The sequence below is a fragment of the Botryllus schlosseri genome, chromosome 14 (assembly GCF_051294905.1).
Source record: "Botryllus schlosseri isolate E-star chromosome 14, Bs_hap1, whole genome shotgun sequence".
Taxonomy (NCBI): domain Eukaryota; kingdom Metazoa; phylum Chordata; class Ascidiacea; order Stolidobranchia; family Styelidae; genus Botryllus; species Botryllus schlosseri.
The window spans coordinates 7,019,514-7,039,407 of NC_137249.1; the positions used below are offsets into that span (position 1 = coordinate 7,019,514).

At 39.0% G+C, this 19,894-nt stretch overlaps 2 protein-coding genes across 2 annotated transcripts; one reads left to right on the plus strand and one right to left on the minus strand.

The window, feature by feature from the left end:
• Positions 1-2,347: 2,347 nt before the first annotated feature.
• Positions 2,348-13,869, minus strand: LOC145456312 (ubiquitin-conjugating enzyme E2 R1-like). The gene is made up of 5 exons (XM_080334388.1): positions 13,597-13,869; positions 11,861-11,947; positions 10,859-10,956; positions 7,707-7,841; positions 2,348-3,491 (listed from the first exon to the last, which is right to left on the minus strand). The coding sequence occupies exons 1-5, from the start codon at positions 13,762-13,764 to the stop codon at positions 3,257-3,259; spliced, it is 723 nt and encodes a 240-aa protein (XP_080190514.1). The 5' UTR covers positions 13,765-13,869; the 3' UTR covers positions 2,348-3,256.
• Positions 13,870-17,291: 3,422 nt separating this feature from the next.
• LOC145456311 (xaa-Pro aminopeptidase 1-like) lies at positions 17,292-19,852 on the plus strand. Its single transcript, XM_080334387.1, has 2 exons — positions 17,292-17,747; positions 17,999-19,852. Exons 1-2 carry the CDS (start codon positions 17,576-17,578, stop codon positions 19,672-19,674), a joined length of 1,848 nt encoding a protein of 615 aa, XP_080190513.1. The 5' UTR covers positions 17,292-17,575; the 3' UTR covers positions 19,675-19,852.
• The last annotated feature ends 42 nt before the right edge of the window (positions 19,853-19,894 follow it).

A 19,894-nucleotide genomic window follows, 5' to 3' on the forward strand; every position in this document is an offset into this window, starting at 1 on the left:
GAATATACAACACCGGTGACATCCTCACGCAATAAAACGAAGGGAGAACATTGTTTTCTAATGGATAGAACGAAGCTACCGCATGAGATCGAACAAAACCGGATAGAATTCATCGTGATTGAATGTACCGACAAAGTCATCCTTTCTACGTATTTTAGTCGTACCCGCGAGAGATAGAAAATTTGCATTATTAGGTTAACTACCGGATATAACGAAGTCTAATGCATGAGATGGAACAACACCGAGTATGAATTTATTCTGATTGAATATAACCACAAGACCATCCTACTACGTATTTTAGACATTCCCTCGACACTTAGAAAATCAGAACCTAATCGAGATGATCCCGGATGATCCTTTTACGGTTTTGTGTTTGCTGGGTCTTAACCTTTTTTCCTCCAGCGCCCCCTTTCAAAGATTATCGTGCTCCAGCGCCCCCCAACCTCATATTGTAAGGAATGTACCAAAGACAATGAGTAAGAGGGAGGGCCGTAACAGCACTTCGTCAACCCCCCTAAAAACGATTGCCTTGCGCACCCATAGCGTGATAAACCAAACTTCTGAGGGCTTCGCCCCCAAGAACCCCTTAGCGTGATTTCGATGGTCAGCAAAGTTTGTGTGGCCTGGTCGCCCTAGGTGCTAAAATATTCTATAATGCATGAATGAATAGGTGGTAATTACATATATATGTCGCTATAAACTTTTTATCCTCTCAGCCAACGTAATCAGATTTACCAGTAGCGCTGACGAGTGAGCTGTTGTATTGGAAAATAAAGGGCACGTAATTAATAATAAACATATTCTGGCGTGCCCATGCCCATTGCCCATAGGTACAATTAATTCGTTACCAGGGCCGTAATAGCACCTCGCCATCCCCCAGGGTTGTAATGACTCGAGTCATGACTCGACTCGAGTCCGACTCGAGTCACGATTTTCGGATGACTCGACTCGACTCGAGTCATTTTCTCAAAATACGAAAATGACTCGACTCGTATTGACTCGACTTGGACTCGAGTCATTGCGCACGACTCGAAGCAAGTCATTGACTCGAGATTCAGACGGCCAAGACCGACATTTCATTGTAACTTCGAAGCCAACACACTATTGGGATTTCGTTTGTTGGTACTGGCTACTGGTGCTTGAAAATGCGACCAGAAACTGCTAAAAGTGAGGAAAATTGATATATTATAAATCCGAACCATTCAATATCACCAAACAGCAGGGTTGTAACCAAGTCACATGGTTCCGAGTCACGAGTCAATCTTAATTTTGTGGTTTTGACTCGAGTCATTTTCAATTCATCACCGAGTCCAAGTCACCGTTTAAAGGGTCAAGTCCGAGTCATAGTGTTATGACTCGAGTCCAAGTCACAGTATTGAGTCATGTTTAATGTCCAACCCATATTTTCAATCCTGCTTGGGTAATATTTATCGAATTCCTTGCTTTTCAAACATGCTTATTTTGTCCCTATCAGAGTCTTGGCACATGTTTATTTAGGCAGATTACGGACAGTTCCTGGCCTCATTTACCGATGCTACAGATATAGACGAGACAGGCCGACAATATCAAAACTTTACTAATCTTAGAACTTAAAATCAAATATCTGTCTTGTCAGTCTGATACATCACAAATACAAGCATTCAGTTTTTATTACGAGCACATCGATGACAGCGGGGGAGATAGTGTAGTGGTTACGATAAGCGCCCAGCACGCAGCACGCGTTTGATTCCCGTCGGAGGTTTATCTGGGCTCCTCTTCCCCCGCCGTTGCCATTCTTACGGCGACAAAAAAGCCCAGAAAAATACCCGACGAAAAAAAGCACTCACAAGGAATGGAAAGAACTAGTATAAAGGGCCGCGGCTTCAAAGAGATCAACATCGAAAAGAACTATGACATCGGGCACTCTAGGCCGACGTGGATGTTAGATTAAAAGCATCGCTCCTGATGCGTGTCGTTCGACATCTTCCTATCTGTTCATGACATCGCATTGTACATTGTGTGTGACTTGTTCAGATGGAAAATATAACTCAACGATTATATTATATATATTGACAATATCCGAATGCAAAAAAATACTTTAGTACTCGGAAAAGTACTTCGCCATTGACCATCTCTGGTTTCATGCTAGCTTTGTACAGAGTACACTGCACAGTACATATCCGCCATTTCCGAGTAATTTTCGTTACAGGAATCCGAATCGAAGACTGCATGCGTGCACTAGAAACTAGACCCTTGCACCAGCAGAAGACTTCCATAGAACTGTGACTAAACCAGATCCTCAAACCAAGTCAGGCCAATAAGTATACCAGCGCTTCAGTCACACACAAACAAAAAAAAACACTTCTAGTTGGTTGCCATGCCTTACCAGAGCATAAAAATTTATTCCAAGAGAACGTGCGAAAGCAAAGAGCATTTCCTCAAAAAGTCACAGAATCGACACTTGCGATAAAACTATACAATCATTTCATCCCGTTCAATTCAATTTCACAGTCCAAGCAAATGCCGTAAAAGAACAGGTTCTCTTCGAATGCGATAAGGCAGTTGAATTGAAAAATCGAGAAACCTATCCGAAAACGTTGTTCACAAATCATCGATATTAACTCATTTATCTCTGTCGATGGTGTGCAGCCAACAGATTGTACTTGGATGTTTGAAATCCAGGAAATAATACGTGTTCTTCAGTATAGCCAGAGAGTGGAGGTTGATGCTAGGGCTGGCCACAATGATTCAAATACTTGAATTTAAATCCAGCATTAATTATAATGATTAGAGTCAGATACGAATTTCTCAAATACTGAGCAATGAACTAATATGCCAAATCTTTCCAAGAGCTGTATCGCCAAGGAGATTTATACAGTTTTAATACTGTTCGGATTTTGCCCAGCATTACTCTATAGCAGTGTACCAGCACTCGGATCATGAATTTTGATGAGCAAAGTCAGGTGCTTGCAACGTTGTTACTATTATCACGCATCTCGCAATCCTAACAGCATCAGTATGCACGGGTGGGATTCAAAATCGATTGACACGCGTCTCGACACTTATTTCGGCCTACAGAGTAACGACACAAAGCGGCAAAATAGAAGAAAAAGAAATAGCAATGCGACCGGACCGCAAATTTAAGACCGACACGTCAACTGCGCAAAGTCGATTCAAATCCATGGCGACCGCGGGCGATCGCCGGGAGCCTCGACAGTCGCCAATGTTTCTTCACGTCACGGTATTTCAATCGGGTATCGAGCGGACAACAATCGTATCAAGAGTCTTCATGGGCACCGCTGTCGTCGTCGCCATAGTCTTCGTTTTCGTCGCCAGAGTAAGAGTCTTCGTCGTAGTCGTCATAAATATCGTAATCGTCGTCGCCGTAATCATCCATGTGACTATGCGCTTCCTTGCTGGGCAGCCTGGTCTTGACGCAATAGTCGGCCAGCGTGATGGGGACCTTGACGTTGTCTTTCTCTGCGTCCTTTTTTGTGTCGTGGACTTGTTTCCTACGAAACAGAGGAGAGACTCGGAAATATATCGTAGTCGTAGTACGCAGGGCTGGACAGAATCGAATCAGAATCGAGTCTTTAATTCTAATCACTGAGTTGAGTAGCGAGTGATGATTTTTCGAGTACTGAAATCATACTCTCCAGGCCACCATTTACCGATGAGAATTATAGTTTCGATACCAATTTTCACTGTGGAAGGCTGGCAAACTCAATTGGCAGTATCGCGGCATACGAAAGATGTGGTACAGAACAATGCAAATGACATATCTGCGAAGTCGTGAGCATACCTACGAGAATAAGTAGAGGTAGCAATTTCCAAGCAAGTAAAAAATATGTCTTCTGGACCTAGTTTTGCTTAATAATCTGAAAACTGTCAAGTAGAAGTATAAGTCATGCACTCGTAAGTATATGCACGGATAGTGTGTATGTATTTGTATATCATCAGTCGGTGTATTATACACCGTGTATATGCCCCAAAAACTTCCGTGCACAAAAATATATAATATCCTATTCCGAAGTATTTTAAAATAATAACCGATTGAATACCGGTAATACATTCTTGATGTTGTGTGATTGCGGGTCAAGCTCACAGCAGAGAGTCACTAAATATTCACAAACGGAAAGCTGAATATTTCGAGCAAACTTTTGTAACAAAGTAAGTAAGATGTTTGAGATTGTCAAGGTGCATGCTCATTTAGTGTTGATTTGTTTATGCTGCCAGCGCCATGCACAGAGTGATCCGCAGTTGAAATGCAATATATTTCAACCAAAGATGCTATAATGAAGTGAAAATTGTAATATATGAAAAAGGTTCACAGTATAGAACAGAGGTCTCAAACACCCGGCCCGCCAGAGCATTTTGTGCGGCCCGCGACGACATTTTAGATTTTTAATAATTTGACAATATATAGGCCTAAGTGTCACATATATCTTTTCATGTTATAAAGTTGAAATTCCCTCTTAAATTGTACCGAATGCCTGAAACTATTCACCAAACTTTACTATCACATCAATTGCAAACGCTACCATGCAGTGGAAGATTCACTATTTCGCCACATTTCCAATTCATGATGACAAAACCTGACCCATAGACGATTCGTGACTGAAATTTGTGAGTGGGACTTGGACGCGACCTTTCTTAGAATTACTCAGACTCGGGCTAACTCGATGGCGAAATGAAAATGACTCTAGAGTGAACTCGGAATGCCGTGAATTTGTTTGAACCATGGACGGAACAAACTAATCGCGTATCAGGAGAATAATAATAGATCAGAAGGACACTGCTTGATATTTCGCTAACTAAACAAGTGGTTATGGTAACCATAAGCAATCTGTTAGTTACATCTTTGGTCGCTCAACCATGTTATTAAGGCCACTTAAAGGTACCGAGTACCTTATTGCTACGCTCCAACGATGTAACAACAATGGGCCGTTCGGCGTTCCGACATTTCAATCACTAGTACATATTCATTAATATATATATATTGTATTTATATTTTTTTCAGCTCCTATAGTTGAATATATTTGGCCATGAGATTAATAGCCTACTTATCAGAAGTATACCCAAATCATGGACTGGAATTACAATGCTCAACTCAAAAATGTTTTGATATGAGATCAGTCTTGATCATTATCAATCTAATAAATTTGAGCTGCAAAATTATAATCCGATAGCTTTTATGATGGCATCATACATTTGTCCGCCCATATGGTGTCTATATCTTATAATTAATATATATCAAGTACAACAACAATTCTATTCAAATAGTTATGTGATTAATCTTTTCGCGCCAGGTATAAATTGATACAAGAGTAAATCACATTTTGACGATGTGTGTTTACTGTCGGTCTGCTGAATCGGCTCACTTTCAGTAGGACAAATTCCCACCAAATAAGTCCTACTTGGAAAGACATAGAATACCCCTATAAATGCTGCGGCCCGCGGCGTCGTCAAAACTGTAAAACTGGCCCGCCAGCACATTTGAGTTTGAGTCCTCTGGTATAGAACCTACCAAGGTTCTTTTGTGAACGTGAACCTCTAAATTTCCGAGGTTCACACAGAGAACGCGAACATGAACCTCACACCTCACGTTCACACCATCCCTAGTATTTACCCTTAAATATTTCACTTGGTAGGTAGAAAATCATAGTTTTTTCTAAATATATACTCTGCATAAATAGATAATTGACTATGAAGAACCCTCATGTCGTTCTCAGTCATTCTATCAATATTAACATGACGCAAAATATTTGTCAAAAAAGCAGTTTGTGAAGCCTAAAAATTGTACTTTTGCACAACGGAAATACATATTATCCTGTATAAATTGGTCATTCTACCAAGATTAAAGCTAGGAGTATAAAACTATAAAATTACTACGATACGCATATGCGTCTCATTTCTTTTGACAGTTAAATGGATAATTTTCCGCTGAGTGAACAAAGTGGGTATAGACCTACTAACCCTATCAAACAAGAAGCTTATATATAAGGTATCTGGAATATTTAAATACCAATGGAAGATTCCGAAAATTCGTATCTGCATATCGAAAACTTGAGAACAAACATGAGCATAAAAGTTCACTTCCTGTTCAGTCATCTTGATATATTTCCTGATCATCTTGTTGATTAGCAAGGGGAGAGGTTCTACCAAGACATCAGAACAACAAAAGAAAGATATCAGGGCAGATGAGATGAACAATTGAACATGTTATGGCTGACCATTGCCGGAATCTTTCGAGAAACTGCACTAAATAGCTACAGGCGAAAATCGTACAAAAAACAATTGTGATTTAAAACATATCAATAATATTATATTCCAACTGATTATTTCAAATTTACAACAGGTGGTTGACGTAAAACTGATTGAAATTATGCCACGTTAAATGAGTATCTAGGTAAATACTTACATACATGACTGGAGTTTGTTTATGTACGTACATGATATCCGCGAAAGTCTGTAACTATGATACATCTATTACCCCTAAATATAGTGCTGTTGCTGTATTTTGATTTAAAGAGTCTTCTGCGTGTAAAAATACCTAATGAATAGATTGAATTTCTAAACTTTATAGTACGACTGAGCCGATTTTATATCTAGTCATTACCCCGCAAATGGGAGATTTTGGTCAAAATAGCCCCATGGGTTATCTCCACAACAAGAGCCAATTTGAAAAAACTAAGGTCATATTCGGATTCAGAACCCATAAAACCACTCTTACTTTGTCTGCCTTAAAGTATGCGTTGACCAGTGTTATTACTGCTATTATGGTCAAATCTCAAATCCTAGGGTGACTTTCGCGTGAATGACTGGTAGCTTCTTATTCACCGAATGCTGCGATTCAACAAGTATAATCTCATGATATTATCTCGCTTTTATAGTTGGACAGCGTCAAAGTTGTTGAAAGCTTTGTTGAAATCTTTTGGACTGGACACTGAGATTGTGATTCGCAATTACGAGCATCATCTCAACTTCCGGAGGTGGCTACCAGTATAATTCACGGGGCCCTTGACTGACATGGTGTTAAAGATGGTGTAAATCTATCCTCGCAACCCTACCTATTGGAGGCATGTAGCTATCGTCCAATCAGCGTAACATGGAGGCTAGTTGCTAATCACGGATATGCATTTTGTAATTGTTCATTCAAGCATTGTACCACAATAAAATAGGATACACATACCAAAAAATGTTTTAATCACGGTGGTTCTATACCCAAGTCACTTTCTACTTGTCATGATTCGAATCAAGTAGTGTTCGAGTAAGTGCTATTTTTAACAAAGAAAAATATAGTTCCGATATTTTTTCCCAACGGTATGAATTTGTCATGGTCAAAAACACTAAATTATTTTTGATGACATGGAACTTGCATTATTTCGTCGTGACCGTAAATAAGATGCATTTTCTCAACTTTCCAGATACTTGTCCCTTTCCTGACGCAATATCAAGTTAGCTAGTATTCGAATACTCGACTCAAATCTTAATGCCAGATCAGAGTACTAACATAACAAACTAGCAAACAGTGTGAATCGTACATAGTGAGCATTATCAGGCGGTGATTTAGATATGAATGAATATTGTTATTTCGGTCTAATGTCAAACAATTTTACATAAAAATCTAAAAATCTGATGCCAGTTATATTGTCTAATGTTATGGGCAGGGAGTACAATATAACTACCGGATAAGCAGCTTCCATTACTGGAGATTGTGTAGTTACCTTATTATTGCCTCATATTCTTTTTCCTTGCCTTTCGACTCCTTCCACTTGCGGTATTGTACAGAAGCGTCTACATTTGCCGGGGAGAAGGTGTTTGGTTCGTTCAGAAGTGAAATGACGCTCAGCAGAATCGTCCTGTAACAACAAAACCCATACTTGAGAAAACGTCCAACTCAAACGCTATCGAATTATACGCGGTAAGTGTGAGAATGGAAATCTATCACTAGCACCAAGTGTCAATAATTTGATCAAAATCAGAAGTTATTCAATTACAATAATTAGGAATTCCATTAAATCATGGAACGTACGATAATTGAAGATCATTTTGTTAAACAGCCAGACAGCGTAGGCCTATCAAATTTTCTAGTAAACACACTTTCGTTATACGACTCGTCTGAAACGGCTTAGTTTCACATAATAAATCAATACTAAAAGTCAAATCATGCTACGAAAAGTATTAGCTCTGTCTATATTTAAATCCGTACTATACCGACTTCAAAACATCAACTTGAGTTCACAAAGACAAAAAGGAATAGAAAACAAATTACATGCGAACGGACGGAACAGACAAAATCTTTAGCGATGTTTGTATCAGGAAAGTGATAATTTCCACGCAAAATTTACAAGTCAAGTTGCACATATCGCTACAAGTGTGCTAGTACTAAGAAACAAGGGCCTGTTGAAGAGGATTATTGAATAAAAATAGTGCAGACTGACCATCAAACAATTACAAGTATCTGCTTTGAAAGAGCGGCCTCAAAAATGGTTGCCACGAGTGTTCATTTTGAGAATTTCATACATTCAACAAGCAAATCTAATTAGCAGGCAACAAAATTAAAATAGATAGATGTGGCGTACTTGACCATTAGGGTTGTCCAAAATTTGGAAAATCTTACAAATCCTCAGTTGTAATGTCTTATTCTATAGATTATTGATAAAAAACGACACTGAGCCTGAAAGAAGCTCACAGGAAGGCCGTTAAGATTTCGTGCAAAGCGTTTGAAAGTAGCTGCCGAAGAACGGGCGTGCCACCGACCATAGAACGGCGAGAAGACTAGTAGTCACGAAACCACGGCTCTTGATTGGCTAATCGGCTATGCTTCAATGACCACCACAGCAGCAGCTTGCTGATTAGGTGATCAAGGAGTCTGCTACCGGCGGCGATTCTGAAAGCGCATTGTATGTAGGCTGACAGATAACGATTTAGGATTGATTCAGGGTTGATTCAGGGTATGTTGAGGTATGAAATACATGATGAACAAACAACAGCTGCTTCACAAGAACGTCTAAAGCATGACCGCTTTATTGTGAAGGAAACCGCCGTAGCCTATATGCCTTGTTTTTAACGAGGGAAAGCATAGGCGCTCATGCAAGTGGCGACGGATTCCTCGTTTCAGAAAGGATATATCATTATTGAATACAAATATAAAGCTTAAAAATGACACTATAATTTGTGTGATCTTATTGGGCTCAGATTGTAGTACATAGTTGAAGTTTTGAAAGCTCTAAGGATCGACTGAATCAGCGGGTTATGCTTGGCACTTGTCAGATGCTTGCGTCAAACTGTATTCACTTGCAAGTGTTGTCAAAGTCCTTGATGACAACGCAGAAAAGAGGTGTAAAGGTGAGCACATACTATGCTGGATATGTTATGTCAAAGTCCCTAATAATCGCGCAGAAAAGGGGTGTAAAGATAAGCACAGACAATGCTGCATAGTGCACAGTAACCAGCATAGTTTGTATATCATATCAAGCCTAGTCTGTGCTTACTTTTACACCTCTTTTCTGCGTTATCATCAAGGACTTTGGCAACACTTGCAAGTGAATACAGTTTGATGGAAGCATCTGACAAGTGCCCAACATAACCCACTGATTCAGCCGATCCTTAGAGCTTTCAAAACTTCAACTATGTACTACCACCTGAGCCCAATAAGATCACACAAATTATAGTGTCATTGCTAAGCTTTATATGTATTCAATACTTATATATCCTTTCTGAAACTAGGAATCCGTCGCCACTTGCATAAGCGCCTATGCTTTCCCTCGTTAAAAACAAGGCATATAGGCTACGGCGGTTTCCTTCACAATAAAGCGGTCATGCTTTAGACGTTCTTGTGAAGCAGCTGTTGTTTGTTCATCATGTATTTCATACCTCAACATACCCTTAATCAATCCTAAATCGTTATCTGTCAGCCTACATACAATGCGCTTTCAGAATCGCCGCCGGTAGCAGACTCCTTGATCACCTAATCAGCAAGCTGCTGCTGTGGTGGTCATTGAAGCATAGCCGATTGGCCAATCAAGAGCCGTGGTTTTGTGATTACTAGTCTTCTCGCCGTTCTATGGTCGGTGGCACGCCCGTTCTTCTGCAGCTACTTTCAAACGCTTTGCACGAAATCTTAACGGCCTTCCTGTGAGCTTCTTTCAGGCTCAGTGTCGTTTTTTATCAATAATCTATAGAATAAGACATTACAACGGGGATTTGTAAGATTTTCCAAATTTTGGACAACCCTATTGTCCATAGATATACGGTAGGTTAACTAACACATTTGAAGCGTTGTCCACTATGTGATCATGGTTACATATTCTGAAAGTAATAATTCAATCTTTGTAACAGTACATACCAAGTTAATAAGAGAAAATTATGGCGCAAAAATGTTAAATATGAGCAGATAAAAGCCCTCCATTATCAGTCACAATAGGTTGGAACAGAGACATTGGACTAAAATAGTCATGTTCCATTTCGCAATATTTTTGAATATATTTTATCTAGTAAGCTAATAACTTTTTATGGTTCCAGGCTCGGATCAATACAATACGGTAACAGATATTACTGTAAAAAAACATGTGTGTAATTGGAATGGACTTGATCTTCAATGACAGTTCATCAGCCCCAGACGTTTCGATTTACGTATTTTCATGCTACCTCTTACCAGATACTGTCAAAGTACATCACCCTGTTGAAACATGACCGGTTACAGCATTTTACAAGGTCTTTGCTGTAATCAGCACTTTGTTTGGAGCGAAACACTGTCCATTATACACAGAATGCCAGATTTAATTGATTAAAAACATCCTAATGGTGTCAGCTGTAACGATGTCAAGTAACTCAATCCAACACAAGAATGGTAAAAATGCTGTGTATTGCCTACCTCACATTCTGTGTAGGATTCCATCTTTCTGATGGTAATTCACCACTGTGTGGATCATCCACTGGCGGATGTAAAATAGATATACAGACTTCACCGCTCTGCGTAAGAAAAAAGGAATACATTTTCAGTATGAATTTCTGAAAAATTATGGTATTGAAGTTCAGTACCCCCAAAAATTTCAAGGAAATAGAACACGAAACACTAATCAAGACGTTACAGCAGAAAAACATTATCGGAAACTGTAAGATGGTGGCACGTCAAGCTACTGCCTATGTGTATGATAAAGTTCTGATACATTATGTAAAAAACACAGGATGACAAGTGAGAAATGGTAAATACCAAGGTACCAAAACCATGACGAGATCCGGGTAACTAGACATTTGTGATGCCTCAACTGCCTACCAAGAACGGATATGTAGCCTACTGCGCGAGGTGGACATGGACCTCTGGAATATACCTCAACAGGTTCAACAAAATCAATTAGCCATTTTGAAATAGACGATTTTTCCATACTTTTTTAACCTATGCAAAACACCAATATAATATCTTCAATGAGCTTGAGCAGACATACATACATATATGTACATTGTACATACATGTAGTCATATTGTAGGCCTGTCTACATGCAGAGGCTATCATTTATTGTTCCAAGCTCGTGATCAACTGTGACAGCCAGTTATCAAGGTTACTGGGAATAGAAACATCTTTGCCAGATGAAAAATATGCAGTATCAGCAATGTCATTATTCCTGCTGATGCACTCCGAATGATATGCTTCTGTAGGCTGTACGAAAGAACTGGTTTGATTGAAAATATCTGATTCGACTCATGCTGCATCAAAAGCAATTCACATCGATTTGTAGTTTCAAGAGAAGCCGTAATCAAAAATATTGAACATAGTATATAAAGTTTGTATGATTATATGGTATATGCTGCACGTGTGCATCAGTAACAGCAATATATTTGCCATTCAAAACATTGAAAATGAAATAAAAATCGTCACCTCGTATATATTTGGATGCCACATCTTTGTGAGGAATCTGAATGATGGCGGAGAGTATGGATAATCTTGAGGAAATTTCATGTGTGCCTGAAAGACGGAGGAATGATGCATAAGTAAAATACAGTAATGCACTGAATAAAATTACTTGACTCTAAAAATGGCTAAATCCTACCTTGGTATGAATCTCAAGTTAACTGTACTAGGCTACCTGTACAAGAATGTAGTGGAAAAAAGGCTTGATTTCACTTGCTCAGAATCCATTACATTTCATAAACACCACAGTATGGAGAGAGAATTAGAATAACATGACTCACAGTGAAGAGGAAGTGAATACAGCATGTACAGAACTGAGAGAAATATGCAAAAAATGACACCATGATCAAACTAGTGGCATCTTTGCAAGTATTCAACAAAAATACATTTTACACATAGACCAATCACAGTTATAGTACATGGAATACCGTCGCCTCAAATATGGGTAGCCTACCTGGATAAACTGACTCTACAGATTTTGGTGTAATGAACCATCTTAATCACAGTGCATGCTAGGACTTTTTCCATAAATCACAATTTATCAATATCACAGCGTTGCACGGCTTTATCAGAATATAGACGTAAAGTGAAACAAACTTTCTGCCAGGTAGATGGCAGTTTTACAGGCCACACCACAGCAGGTTGTAAGAAGAAATACAATGTGCTCCTTGCGAAGCTGTAATTATGGATACTTATATGGATTTCATATTATAGCCCAGCTATTTCCTCTTCCCAGTAGCCTACAGAACACTTCAGTTCAATTCACAAAGTATTGCACTCGATTCGAAAGGTTAAATCTCTTTGTGATCAATAATCATAATGAAAGGTTATGTCATTCTGGGGCTTCTGATATTCATGCCGCAATCTGAATGATTCTATCTGTAGACCAATTACTGATTTTTGAGCTTTCACCTAACTTGCACAGAAGTTCCTGAAAATATGAAGTTGGCATTTTATAAACAAATTCCTAGCAATGTAGCTTCAATTTGACCTATTGAGCTCGCACATACATGGGTTAGTCACTCGACTCAACAAAGAAAAAGCTTAGCCTACTATCTAAAATCGGCAACTCTTTGAACTCCTACAGGTACAGTATGTACAAGTTCCAAAATAAGTCAACAAAACAACAAGACTTTTTTGAATAATCTGAATTCTTGGAGGGTTTTACTGAAATGCACCACTACTTATTTGACAGTCTTCAGATGTATAAATTTTCCTTAAACACACTTGTCGGCATAGTTTTACATAATTCGAGATGAGCGGGCGGGCAGCAACCAAGAAACCAGCAATATAGAGGCATGTCATGAAACTTCACAAGTATGAAATGTCACGATTATGTGGGTGTGCCAGGTGGTGGGAAGATACAGGGAGCTCGAGATACCTCAAATCCCTCTTGGGCATTGTATGCTCTTGCACAGTGGTAATGAGATAACATCCTAGCTGTCGGCCAAAGTGACAAGATTGTAAAGGAGCTACCTAGTTCAGGTACCGTACAAATGAGCTCAAATTTAATGAACACATCACAGATTTGTTGAAATATCGCATCATCATTGTTCAAATGTTACTCATGAAATTTACATAAGCCACTGTGCTATGTTCACCAAATATCATGTAACCTATAATATTCCCATTGCCGACAGCGAATTGATGTCTCATTCATCACTTATTCACTGCCCTGTAACATTATTACAAATTTCTCAAACCTTGAAGTATCCGCCTTGATAAAAAGTGTTCGGCGGTCCAAACAAGGCAACATGCCAGTCGTAGAGATTCGAATCGTCAACCAGTCGAATTGCAAAACCCTCCAATGGGGACTGCTGTAACTTCATCAATTCAGAATGCAGAATCTTGCTACTGCTATTGTTCGCCATTTCGAGGCTGCCGCCGTGGTTGCCAGCAATCGAAGAAACTCCTATCAGGAGTCCAAAAGACAGTGTATGTAATTATGTGCTCTGCTGTCGGATATAGATGCAAAGATATCAATAAAGATTGTCACCATTGTTTCAGCAGCTCTGATTATAGTCCTCGCAAGCACAACGTGATTTTGGCATCAAATTTTATATGTAGAAGACAATATCAAAATATTTATATTGTCTGGGTTGACATTTTAAATACTCTACAGTCAAATTTAAAATATAAGTCACACATTAGACCTACACAATTTGCCATTACTGCATACACAGCTACTTAAAACTAACAACCATTGCCAGGTTACTATAAGAATGCTATAGTACATGAGTGTTAGAAAACAGACTAATAATCAACTTTCAACACAAGCATTGTTATTCTATGTAGATTTATAATCAGTGATTATTTCTAACTAAATATCGGTGTATGACAGTACCAACATCCAAGGTTAATCAAAGGTTAAGCTTGAAAGAAATTCAGTAACATGACATTCAAGAGATTGTTTTCGCCGATCTAAGAGCACTGCATAGGATTCAACCATCACACATCATTAATGACATCATCAACGATGACTGGTACAATGACAACTGACAACAAGTGATCACAAGATTCTAACAACTGGAGATTTGAAGACATTGGATCGAAACTTTCGTAAATCCATCGATACATTTTTCAAGGTCCCATGCGTTATTTTATTGAGCTGCACTATACAAGAGGCCACTAGTTACATGTGATTACATTCTGATTAATTAGCTCCTTAAATGTCTGGCTAGTGCAACAGTTTTCAATTGTGCCTCTCAGCTCATGCCTCAAGAAAAGGATTTTGGAATACTGGGATAGCACCGGCATGCTTGAACTCCTTTTACAATAAATGGCTGTTTGATTGATAATGATTTTCTACCCTATATCTTGTCGAAAGCTAGTATGCAACTACATAAAAGGCGGGGGTGACATCTAGAATCACTGCTTTGTCCTCAATAATTTGTAACTGCAACAAGAACTGCCTGCACAGTAAATCTATTTATTGGAAGTGATTTCAATGATCTATTGTACTGATACATACACTGATCGAGTTATCATACACATCTAGCCATGTTCATGGCTCTAAGCTACGGATTTCACCAATTCTTCAGTTGAATTCATCAGCTTGGAACTAATAAATGACACTGATGTCCCTAAATCATTTCCAATATAGTCATTTATAAACAAACATATTGTGAAACATGTTTCAAGTTATAAAAATACTTGACAACAAAGTTGAATATGAGAAGTTACGACTTGCCAATGAGTAGTAGGCTATCGGAGTTTCTGCCACATTGTATCAATTTATTTAGAGTCAAGTGCTATGGAGTCAGCATCTGGTGTATAGTCAACGTCTTTACAGACTTCACACGGTCACATGACTAGCACAAGTCTGTGCTTGTTACTTGTTAGCTGTTTGCAGGAGACTTTTTCAAATTTGAATCAGCTCAATATTACACGGACAAGTGAGATTGAACAAATTTGGCATGAATAACATACGGGAAACCTTGTCATGCACAATTAATTCACCGAAACGTATGGAGATTCAAGACTAGCCATATGGTACTATGGAACAGGGCTTCTCAAGCTGAACTCGAGAGCGTTGAGGAAGCATATGTTTAAGGGTGACAAAACATTATTTGTCGTCGTCTCACACTGGTAGGCATAATGAATTGTTTCCTCTCTAGTTTCATCAACATGAGTTACTAATCATGTTTTGGCTTTATTAACTCGACCAATTACTCTATATCAGATTTTGACCAATGTCCATCAAGAAATTGTGAGACTGATAGAGATCACCCTGTACAAGTGTTCATAATATGGAGAATGAGATTAGGCATTTGTTTGATGGACTAATTTAAGTCATTTCGACACCTTTTCATGCCTTTATTGCATCGCAATCAGTGTGGTGTAGTGCTTTCACACGATAAGAATATAAATAAAGAATGATCGAATCATCGGATACAATGGCTCATGAGACATACCAAGCTATACAAGCATTGTACATTATAGGCTATTGAGCGATAACATATCCATGTTGTAAATGGTAATTATAACAGAATATATTCTGATTTTGGTACAAGAAGCCCATACCGTCTAGGAAGAATACATAGCACCATTCACACGCAACCTTCTAACATTCAGATCATAAGTAAACAATATGTATCACAGAGACATTCGCTCTACGTTATATTAACAATTACAATCAACATATCATATAATATGAAGTTGAAACTTTCAATAAAGCAACGCGGCATAGATACAGGGTCTCATGAATGAAGGGATGGCTATACTACTCGATTCCTCCTGCTAATAAAATATGTATTCGTTACTTAGGGAATATTCTTTCTCCGATTCAAAAAATCAAAGGGAACTAATCAATGGTATTGTGACAGAATATATGTAGAAAATTACCATAATCACTACCTGATCACTGATATCAATTCATCGGATATAACTTCAACAATAAGAGTTAAGTGATAAAAAAATTAGCTACAGTGCTCTGTATTTTCTATACATGAAACCCATCTCCTTCTCAACCTTACACGGCTTACAGAGTAAAGTCAAATGATAAAATAACATGTTTACTTGAACCTGTGGTATTATGAAATTAGCATGAAATATATTTCGATATGGTGTGTGTGGAAGGCTGAAACATAAACACCAGTCAACAACTTTTTGACAAAGACTTATCTCAACTGGCAACCAACACGGATCACGTCAACAACACGAAAACTCCCGACGAACAGCGACCAGACAAAAGAATTGATTATCAGCTGTGACCCTTGACCTGAGGGTTCATAAAAAATCATAATATTCTGGAAAACTAGAAAAGTTCCTGCAACATATTGATGCTATTTTTTAAACATCTAAAATTAGTGATATTTTCAAGTAATGATTGAGAGTTCCATTGTGCGAAGTCGAGGGGGCTCAGAGAACGCCAATATGCATGTTTGTCTGCGTGCATACTTACTCGTGAACTGTAGTATGTAAAGTAAAGACATTAGACAGAGTACTAATGTGGACCTCGATCACGCTCACAAAACTCAATCGCAGTACATGATGCTGCAACACAACCGGCAACAACCATGGTGGCCGAAATTATACCCCACTTACATAAACAACTTCTGTGCAATCATTTTCAATACACTCACAGAACTTACAAAATGAATATAGACGAAGAAGATGTTCTCCCTACTTGCAATATACGATTGGTATTTTTCGGTGGATAAAAAGTAGGTAACCCGATTTTCGTTCTGCCTTCCTTTTTACGTCGCCTAGGCCCAATGATATATATATCATTGCCTAGGCCAGATGGATGTCTGATTTCAAAGACTACACCAATCGTTTCGATACCTTCTTGTATTGAGTTTATTCAATATTACCGCAGTATTGTGGTGTATTGAAATGATGAAATAGTTACCAATAAATTTAATTGAATTATTGTGCAACCATAGCCTCTTATAAAGGCTATGGTGCAACTATAGACAACTAACCTACGTGCAACCGCTAAAAAAACTTTTACGCTGAACATGCCCATTGCCCAACGCTCGCATGCGCACACCGTGTCGAAATCTTACCGAAATTTACATCGAAGGTATTGCTTGCGAAATGTCAACAAATCTGCGCTGGTTCACGATATTTGATGAAACTATTGTTTATTCTGAACATCGCTGACTGATAGAGTGCATTATTTTCTCCCGCTGCAATTGTTGCTGGACTTCTTGAAATTGGTGTCAGTATACCTCAAAAATGAAGTTGAAAGATACTAGTAAGATTTTGCAAAAGTTGAGGGAGGTAATGGAAAAAGGACAATGCTCGGAGTTGCCACTTCAAGCAGTCATAGTTCCATCCTCAGATGCTCATCAAAGTGAATATCTCGCTCCACGCGATTTGAGAAGAGCGTACATATCAGGATTCACAGGTTCACTATTTTATATGTTATTACTACACTTTACTAGGAGCCTAAGCTAGAGATAGTCGTAGTGGTGTGTGCGTTGATGTTGGGGTTTGTTAATCTTATAGAGTTATAAATCACATGCTCAGAAACTGTAAATTTGCATTGTGTTGCATGCCCAAGTGTCAGCCAACCTTGCTTGGGGCTGGATCTATTGGTATATATTTCAATTCTCAAGTTGTCGTGAATTACAAGTTGAATGATAACTTTGTGTGCAGGTTCTGCCGGGACTGCAGTAATCACACAACAGAATGCTGCTTTGTGGACAGATGGAAGATACTTCTTACAAGCTGAGAAAGAACTGGATGACAGCTGGATCTTGATGAAAATGGGACTGAAAGACACACCCAGCATAGAAGACTGGCTCAGTCAAGTTCTTCCAGCAAAATCTAACGTCGGTGTGAATCCAAGTTTGTACGCAAGCAATTCTTGGACAAAAATGGAGAATAGCTTATCAAAAGTCGGCCACAAACTACTGCCGACAACATCGGATGCAATTGACGCCGTGTGGGATGATCAGCCTAAACCACCAAACAATCCACTCGTTTTATTAGATGATTCCATAACTGGCATGCCTATCAAAGAAAAGATGACAGCGCTCCGATCAGAGATGGCAAAAAAACAAGCTGATTGGCTCATCATAACTGCCTTGGATGAGATTGCTTGGGTTTTGAACATGCGTGGATCTGACATTGAATTTAATCCTGTGTTTTTCGCTTACTTGATGATCGGGACAAATTCCGTTGAACTGTTCATCAATAAAGATCTGGTCACAGAAAAAGTGAAAAGGCATTTGGACTCTATGGATAATATTTCAGTTCATGACTACAGTTCAGCTCTAGACTTCATCACAAGTACTTGCTCACTACAAAAAGTATGGACATTCCCTGGTTCGAGTCATGCGGTCGTGTCGGCGATACCACAAAGTAACAAGATTTCTACTGCAAATAGTCCTGTTTCTATGATGAAAGCAGTCAAAAATGCCAGAGAAATAGATGGTATGAAGGCTGCAAACGTTCGTGACGCCGTTGCTTTGTGTCAGTATTTACAATGGCTTGAGGAGACAGTGCCTCAAGGTGGGGTTACTGAATGCTCCGCAGCGAGCAAATCATTGGAGTTTCGTGAAAAGCAAGACAAATTCGTTAGCTTGAGTTTTGGAACCATTTCGAGCTCAGGTGCCACTGGCTCTGTAATTCACTACCAACCATCCGAAGAGGACAACAGACCTGTTACTGCAGATGAAATTTACTTGTGTGATTCAGGGGCACAGTATATTGATGGTACCACGGATACTACTAGGACCATACACTGCGGCAATCCCACTGATTATGAGAAAGAATGTTTTACTCGAGTATTAAAAGGCCATATTGAGTTGAGCAGATCTGTGTTTCCCGCTGGAACCAAAGGCTACATGCTGGACACTTTGGCCAGAATGCACCTATGGCGAGCTGGACTGGATTACATGCACGGTACAGGGCATGGTGTTGGCACGTTTTTGAATGTGCACGAAGGTCCGATTGGAATGTACATCGGTAACAGTGGCAGGATCGTGCAAGTCGCTAGCGACGTGGAAATTCAACCGGGGATGGTGATCACTGATGAGCCAGGGTATTATGAAGATGGGAAATTTGGCATCAGAATTGAAAATGCTGTCTTGTGCGTTGAAGCAGACACGCCGTATCATTTCAGCAATAAGAAATTCCTCACGTTTGAGCCGATCGCTTATGTACCTATTCAGAAGAAGATGATCGCAAAAGAGCTGCTATCTGCTGAGGAACTGGAATGGTTGAATAACTATCATGCTAAATGCTTGGAGATAGTCGGAAACGAGTTGAAGGAGCAAGGCCACTCATCAACATTGAAGTGGCTCAAATTACAGACGTCTGCCATGTAACAGACTCTCAAGCGTGTTCTCGTAATTGGGATGTAGCAATCTTTCTCTTGTTAGATATCAATGCTAGCTATTTGTTGATTCTTGCTCATGGTTGACGTTTTTCTGACAATCCAAATTTTATTCAATTTTGTTGCACTATTTTTAATAAATGTGAATAAAAGAGAATTCATGCTGTGCAGACCGTGTATTTTTTTGAGCAATTGGAAATCGCTCTGGATAG